The sequence below is a fragment of the Ixodes scapularis genome, unplaced genomic scaffold (genome assembly GCF_016920785.2).
Source record: "Ixodes scapularis isolate PalLabHiFi unplaced genomic scaffold, ASM1692078v2 PGA_scaffold4__175_contigs__length_147842914, whole genome shotgun sequence".
In the NCBI taxonomy this organism is placed as follows: Eukaryota; Metazoa; Arthropoda; class Arachnida; order Ixodida; family Ixodidae; genus Ixodes; species Ixodes scapularis.
Window position 1 is genome coordinate 4,367,787 of NW_024609879.1, and position 8,330 is coordinate 4,376,116.

The following is an 8,330-nucleotide window of genomic DNA, read 5'->3' on the forward strand; positions in this document are numbered from 1 at the left end:
GAAACAAGCGTACATCTTCGTACCCCCCCCCCCCCCCCCCCCCATGCTGTGTCGATGCTTGGAGGTACTTAAAAATAAGTTTACTGATTTAAAGTACACAAGACGAACAATGTTATTGTAAGAAATCCGTGGAGATGGACATGATTGATAAGTTAATTGCATACACAGTGTCAAAGACACTTATATTGGCGAGGAATGGTTCCAGCACGATGATGCACACGGAGATCTTGGAGCGACTGGTTTAGAACGACCCCCTGGAAGCTTCAAAGATTTAAATTGACCGAGATGGCGATTTGCATGGCGACGTAGACAGATTAGCCAATCGCCTTGCGAGGTTTTGGTCGTCTGAATGTTAGTATCTGTTTGTGTCCGGCTAGTAGGTAGGGAAGGCAATGTCACTACTTACCCAGGATCCAGTGACTTTAATCTCCCCTGCAGAAAAAACGCGGTTATACTCGGCCTTGAGGTGTGAGCTAAACAGTAGTTACTAAAGCGAGTACGGGCTTTCAGCGTCTCTGCCAAGCATGCGCGCTCGTGAAGTGCTAGCACTGTTCAGACTACATTATCGTGCTTGTAGCTTCGGCTTCACTTGCGATTAAAATAAAACGGAATATAACAATGTACCTTTTCTGTTATGACTCTCAGTCGAGAACCTCAGCATCACTAGAATAAATAACTTGACCTGTAACTTCCAGGTCAACAAGCGATTTCGAATGACGTTATTCCAGCTTTGGTTGAATGCTTCCTTGTTGAACACGAAAGTAAGACGCTAAATCTTTACGAGTGAAGTCCAACTTTGTAAACCAGTGTGTTTCTCAGTGCAACCAAAATTTTATTGACCGGAATCTTTTCAACAATGCTATCGTTGAGCAATCAAAGAAAAAAACAAAGGCAAAAAACACTCAAATTTTTTAGCATGCCTAATGACAGGCAATGTTAAGGAGAGGTGTTTGCGTATTGCTCTTTGAACTTGAAGCAATCCCGTATGTCTTCGGCCGTGTTCTTTGGCTTGATCTGATCGATAGCCACGGAGAGCTCGTCAAATTCGAGGTCCCCTTCGTCTTTGTACGTCTGTATGACCAAACTCAAGATATCCTCACCGGTGTATCCCGCCAACTTATCCGTCAGCTCGATCCACTGCTCGTCTGTGATCGTGTTCGGCGCCTTCCCGACGTGCTGCTTGAGGATCCTCAGGCGCTCCTCCGGTCGTGGGAGAGGAAGGAATATGCGCTTCTGAAAGGCGTTCACAAAGTACGGATCGATAATCTTTGGAGCATTCGTCGTGGCAACTACTATTGTGATTTCCTGCGTGAAAGTATCGTTGAGGAACTTCAGTTCATCCGCGATACTTTGCCTAATTTTCTGATTCTTTTGGTCATCTTCCGCTTTCTGAGCGGTCTTGAAAAGTTCTTGCACATCCTGAAGAATGATCACAGCCCAAGTGGCCAAACGGGCAGCCTTGAAGAGGCTCTTGATGTAGAGATCCTCGGCACCTTCCGGCGCATCCTTGATCAGCGTAGCAATGTTGACGTCGATGCACAACCAGTCCTTAACCGAGCCGCACAGAGCTTTGGTGAGGTAAGACTTGCCACATCCGCTCGGCCCGAACAGTAGGATGGACTTGAGGGTCCTGCGTTTGCCCGTGAACATGATCGGGTGCTTGATGGGACAACGATCTAAGACAGCAAGCTTGAGCACGAATTTTGGCGTCTCGTGTCCGATGACATCGGTCCACTTGACCGCCTTGTCCGGGGTGAAGGCAAGGACGCCGGGGAGGCGGTTCATGTTAGACGTCGGTTCGAAGTCATTGACATCAACGTCCGCCTTCTTGTCCGGCAAGTTGGGCGTCTTCCGGTACTTGTCCGAGGTGGTGATGGCTCGAAGCAGGTCTTCGTTGCGTTCCTGGAACCGGATGCACTGGAAGAGCATCTCTTCGATGACGGTCAGGTAGGTCTGGAGGGTCTGCTTGTACATCCGGAAGGCCTCCGGCAGCTTCTTGTCGCGGTCGTGCTGCTCGGCCCTGGTGGCATGCTCGTTTGCTTTCTCGAGCACCTGCTGGAACGAACTGGCCGAGAACTTTTCTGCATTCATGGCTCCCGGTGGAGCCTCCACTTGAGCAAACACTTCGTTGTTTTCTTTTTAGTCAGCATACCAGCATACTCTAAAGCACTACCTACTCTATAGACGCTTTACACACGCGCCAAATTACAGCCGCCATTGCTGACCTTCTCTTGTCTTACCGAGATGCCGAGCAACTGAAACGGTAGTTGACGATCCTCTACAAAGCCTTTAGAAAAGGACACATCCTCTACAAGCTTCAGAAAAGGACACAGTTGAATCTAATTTGACAATAACCTGGCCTGCTATGCTAAAGATGAAGTGAAATAAACGAAATAAGAGGGAACAAAAAATGAAGGTCAGTTATGGCGGCGTCCATGCACAGCTGCTGCAAAGCGTCTATACTTACACCCACTCCATCTGGAAACACTCCAGCACGCACCTCCCGGAGGGCCGAGTTTCAGCGGCGCCTCGTGGCGGGGTCTGGGGACTCGGTATTTTTTGTTCGTCTTTTCCGTGCTGCACCAGGTTGTGTCGTCCTCTACGGCGTTAATGGCGCGCGGGCGCAGCCAATACCAATTGGTGTTGGCTGCGCAAACTAAAAAAAAAAGCAAACCATTTAACGAATTGGACTCTTTCAGTATGCTTTACATAGAGAAAAACATTTTACAGCGTAAAGGCGCTTGAAACCAGAAACCGCGATCAGCTGGTACGCACCCACGGATAACAGAAGAACCCGACGAAATAGGAGTATCCAGTTTTTGTGCCGCCTAGTGAAAACAGCTGTCACTAGGCTGCGCTAAAACTCGGTCTTCAGCTGTGAGCAGGCTCTTTCATAGGGAGTGCTCAGATGATCTGGTCGTTAGGGTGCCTACAAGTCTGTCTGTCTCAAGGTGAAGACATCTATTCTTACCCTGGATGTGTCAGCGCGTGACGCTCTCGCACACTCGGTGCGTGACTTCGGCGGTAAAATGGCGCCTATGCATCAGCCAAAGCTACGGGCTCGAGCTGAGTGACACCGGATTGCGCGAACTTCAAAATGCATAAAAAAACGATTGGGCGGAAAAATGGCTGAGATGCCACCACTTAAGCAAAAGCGCGCGTGTGTATGAAGGCACTCTAGTGGTCGAAAATATAGAGTTTGTGGTACTCTAAAGCACGACCTACTGTAATCCTGACCTGAACACAGGAGAATGTGCCAGCGCGCACCTTGAAGTACATGGTCGCTCCGCTGTGTTTCGTCACGCTATTACTTCGCGGAGCTGCATAAAGGCTTTTTTTTTTTTTTGTTTCCACGGCTATCCTGATACCAATCGAAGGAGCGCATAGCGCGGCGGCCTTAAAGACCCTCTATCATGGGAAAAGTGGCGCTATAGACCATTTGCTATATTACCAAAGCGTGGCGCGTGGAACACATTGGTGTTCCACGCGCCACACGCGCACGCCTTCCCCGTATAAAAGATTCGAAGTAAATAACCAAAATAAAGTGTTACCGAACGCGCGTGCAAGATGCCATTTGTTTTAGGTGTTTGCTTTAGAAAAGTTACTACGGCTAGGGCCAGCACGTGCGGCGCGAGGAACACCAATCCCTGCATTCTCCTTGATGCTTGGGTAATATAGCAACAGGTCTATTGATTCTTGTGGAAATGCTCCGGACACGTGCCGCGCGCCACTTTTGGGAAGAACATATCGTCTGAAATCTAGCTACAGTGTAATCTAGCTCAGTGTTGCGCTGTGCCGCCATGATCTTCCCAAGGGCTGCACGTTGCACGTGCCTCGTGCATCGGCGCACATTGCGCTACTTTTATAACATTAAGTGACTTTAGTCGGCCTTTCCTGGTCCCTGCTCTCCTCGCTGGCTTCGCGGGTTCGAGTCGCCAGTCGGTGGTCGCGTGACAGATTCGTCACTAGAAAGCCGGCTGCCAGCACAGTGGCTATTTATGGGTGCACCGAAAATGCGCTGCATTTCGACAGTGGCACAAAAGCAGTCGAGGCTAAAAAACGCCCTGCGTTTTTGTGCCTGAAAAACGCGCTCTTTTCTACCGAAGCAAACATGAGAGCGATGCATCCTTATATGTACCACTGCTACAACAGCGTGCTGGCGCCACGCTAGGGTAGGTGTTCCAGGGAAACAGATATCATTAGCGGTGCGGCATTGCGGATTGTGCGCTGGACAGCTGTGAACTGTGTTTGGGTCGCAGAAATGCCATTACCCAATGGGGAAACCACGCACTTCGTCGGCGACAGCGTCTTCCATAGAGATCCATTTTGTGGGCAGGTAAGGATTACGTAGGTGGTGCACTAAAGTGCGTAGTGCATCTTGAAGATTCAAAACAGTGCGAACAAGACGAAGGACAAGAGGAGACGTAGACAGACAGAGCGCTGACTCTCAACCAAATTTTATTGGGAAGCAAAACATAAAAATCGTAGTGAATAAATAGGACGCAATCTTTTTCACCTTTCCCCTTTATGCATACCCTACACGTCATCCAAGGAAGGTCAGCTCTTCATCAAACAAAGCGATCGAAGGCACACTTACACGCACGTCATTTCCACATCGAGATATGTTGTTCGCCTCGGCAACTTCTCGCGTTGTTTGCTGTCTATACCCTCCAGGACGACTGTGTCTTCTAAATTCCACTCAATTCATTGTGGTAAAAGGGGAATCGACGTAACCTACCTGAAAATGGCCTCAGGTAATTCATGCCCATATAAGATGAGGTGTAGTTTTTCAATACAATTAGAGAGTCTAACTAATGTGAAGTATCCGCACGGCCTTCTCGAGGATGTGGCAGAGAGCCTCATTAAGGTACTGACACACGCAGAGAAGTATGGTAGTATAACAACTGAAGTGCCTACGCCGTAGATGCACTAGATGCCGTAGATGAAGTGGTTACGCCAGTGGTTACGCCGTAGATACACAAGGTGACTCATAAGTAAAAGAAAGTGACGATGGGGGAAAGCACCACCGGGACATAGCTTCCCGGTCGTGTATTCAGCCCCATCGAAGTTGGGAAGGCTATGTGCGAGAGTTGATCGGAGTAAACCGAGGGGTGATGCATGCACAAAGAAACACAGAAAACAGTGTGTTCAGTGTAGGGAGGGTGTCGTTTATCCGTTACCTTTTTCATGTAGTAGAGTTTACATCGGCCAAACATGCCGCTGCATAAACTATAGGCTAAGAGAAAACGCGCTCTTGATGAGGTCATCGCCCACGGGCAATCTCGCCCTTCGTTGCGACAGATGTGGCTTTTAGCCTGTGTTAGAAGACACAGTAATCCTGGGAGAATAGACAGCAAATACCTTGGGAGATTGGCGAGGCGTACAACATATCTCAATGTGAAAATTACGTGCGTGTAAATGCGCCCTCGATCGCTCTGTTTGGTAAAAAAAAAGAAAACTGGCCTTCCTGGGGGCACGTGTATGATACACATATAATGCATGCCACGGTGATAAGAATTGCGTCCTATTTATTCACGGCGATTTTTATGTGTTCTTTCCGCTAAACTTCACTTGAGAGTCAGCGCTTTGACTGTCTACGTCTCCTCTTGTCCTTCGCCTTGTTCGCGCTACTCGTTTTGACCAAAACACGGAGGCGTCTTCCGTTTGCCAGTTGTCTTATGCTACGCTCTCACTGGTCCGAAGCACTGACGTGAGCACGCGTTGACCTCTCCCTCTCTCTCCGGCGCTGACAAACTGACAGACACCGGCAGGTTTTCGTCAAAACGAGCCCTTTCGTTTTCGGAAGAGTCACACGGATAGCTGGCGCGGAGCCAAAGAATAGGAGGCGCCGCGCAACGCTTCCTAGATAACAAAGCCATAGTGCTGACTGAGATTGCTTAATCAGAGAAGGCCAACGCTGGACACAGCTTGGAAGCTGCGTCAGCTCTCGGCTTCGAGTCGAGCTTGAGGCGAAAGCTGACGCAATCGTCTTGTCCAATCTTTGCCCAGCGTTGGCCTTCTCTGATGACGCCATCTCATTCAACACTACGGCTTTGTCATCTAGGAGGTGTCGCGCCGCGGCGTGGTGGAATGCGGGCATGCTCAGTTGCCGCTCTGCTCTCGCAGAGTGTTCTTCGCTTTAAATTTTTGTGGGAGCGGTCCGTGGGCTGTGATGCATGTGTGTAGTTAAAACGATGGATGTTGTTCATTTTACGAGTGATATAGATGCGGTTCCGTCCGCGAGTGGTGTGGATGTGGTTCCTTCCAAGAGTGAAATGGAATACCGCATCCAAGGGCGTTGACGTACTCTGACAGGAAGAGTACAAAAATGTAGTGAAAAAAATTACAGGAAGATCCACTGGTCGATAGTTGGGGAATCCGTTAGCATGAACCTTGGGAAACGCCAAACACGTCCGCCTTTTGGAAACGCTAACACTGACCCCAAACACCAAAAGAAAAGGCGAAAGGGTCAGCGTTAGCGTTCCCTAAAGGGGGATGTGTGTGGTGTGTGGTGTTTTAAAGGATCATGCTAACGCATTCCCGAAGAATCCACCAATGAATCTTTCTGTATAATTTTTTTTTTATCTTCGATATGGAAAATCAATTGGCCCAAGTCTTTCACCCAACCGCGTAGTGCAGATCTGCTGCGTGGTCCGCATTTGAGACCCCATATTATTAATCGTAATGTCATGACCAAACTTTCCGCTTATATAAAGACCAACTCAACTCTCTGACGTCACGCCGATGCGGTGGCGCTGCTGTCGGCACTGCGCATGAGCAGATCCTTCGCCTTAGGCGAATCTGGTTTCTGCGCGAGTGCAGTGTCCTCACTCGGTGGGCAAACGCGGGTTTGTTTGCCAACATTGTGTTGATCGATGAGAAAAGTAATTTGATCATTGGTCTTTAAATATCAACAAGATTATAAAATCGCTTTTACACTAGTAATATTGGCATTTGTGTATGTTTCGGCAGCTGAAAGTAAGTCAGCCCCAGTGGGCGTATCGTCTCAGACACGATGAAATTTTCGATTTCTGTACAACTGCTTGTCTGGGGTGCTTAACGTGCATCACGCAACATCACGCTATAGTAACACAAGACCGCACGCCGGAACGTTGCTGAACCAGTCTCGCTCCATCCGGTGGAACTGCGGCGGCCGGCCTTGAGAGTAGCGCCGGACTTGGCGTCGGCCCGACTGACGCCGCAGAGCTGGCGACGCTTGCAGCTATCAAGGTGGCCGGCACGCCGCTGGCCGTGACTGGTGTTGCCATGGGTCGCACTGCGGGCTGGTCTTTTGAAGTGGTGGTAGAGAATGCAAGCCGGGTCTCGCGGGACACGCGGACGAGCAGCTACGAGGCGCTGCCAGGAGAGACCACATGTCCGGCGCACTAGGGTCAGCCAGGACGGAAGTTTCTGGCGAACAACGGCGCTCCCGACTCCAGCAAGGGCCCCGGACGGCACCCTCGGTCAGCGGTCAGCTTCTGGTTCAGCTGTGTCAGCAGCACTGTGATCCGGAGGTCCGGACGCAAAACATCCAAGGGTGTCTTTACCATCAGGCCCAACAAAAGCTCTCAGGGGGCACGGCCAGTTACGTCGTGGGGCACGGTCCAGTACTGGAACAGTATCCGGGCCACCTGCGTCCGAAAGTGCCCGGGTTGGCTCTTCTTGAGCTTGTCCTTTATGGTCTGCACCACCCGATCGGCTGCACCATTAGAAGCAGGGTGGTACGGCGGATTCCGTTCTTCTTCAGCCAGGTCAGGTACTCGGCGCTGGCGAAAGCGTTACCATTGTCGGTCACAATAACGTCCGGCAACCACTGGGCCGGAAAGACCTGCCGCAGCGCCGCAATGGTCGCGCCTGCTGATGAAGTTTGGGACCGGTAAAACCTCCACCCACTTCGAAAAGGCGTCCATCACCACCAGGAAGTAGTGGTCATTGAAGGGGCCCTAAAAATCCACGTGCAGGTGGGCATAGGGCCTCTGTGGGAAAGGCCAGAGGTTGGTTTCCACATGGCGTGAGGCTCGCTGGCGCTACTGGCAGACTTGGCAGCCCTGCACCATGTCAGCGATGTCCTGCTCCAGGCCAGGCCAGCAAACGTGGGACTGGGCAACCATCTTGTTTTTTTACACACCCGTGTGGCTCGCGTGCAGCATCTGCAGAAACTAAAACCGGAGTCTGTGGGATTACCACCCTGGAACCCCAGGGTAGGCAGTCCTGCTCCAGGCCCAGCTTGGCAGCCTTGGGGCTCTAGGACTGCCGCCGCAACTCCTCCGCTCGGGCCACTGCCTTGACCACCTGGGACAGTACTGGGCCCGGTTGGTCACCTGCGACAC

At 50.7% G+C, this 8,330-nt stretch overlaps 1 protein-coding gene across 1 annotated transcript; it reads right to left on the reverse strand.

The window, feature by feature from the left end:
- Positions 1-936: 936 nt before the first annotated feature.
- LOC115332874 (vacuolar protein sorting-associated protein 4A-like) lies at positions 937-2,091 on the reverse strand. The gene has a single exon (XM_029995370.2). The coding sequence runs from the start codon at positions 2,089-2,091 to the stop codon at positions 937-939; it is 1,155 nt and encodes a 384-aa protein (XP_029851230.2).
- Between the last annotated feature and the right edge of the window lie 6,239 nt (positions 2,092-8,330).

What these genes read in the sequence shown, in the direction of transcription:
- LOC115332874 (XM_029995370.2), bottom strand. Translation starts at nt 2,091, where the DNA reads ATGAATGCAGAAAAGTTCTCGGCCAGTTCGTTCCAGCAGGTGCTCGAG.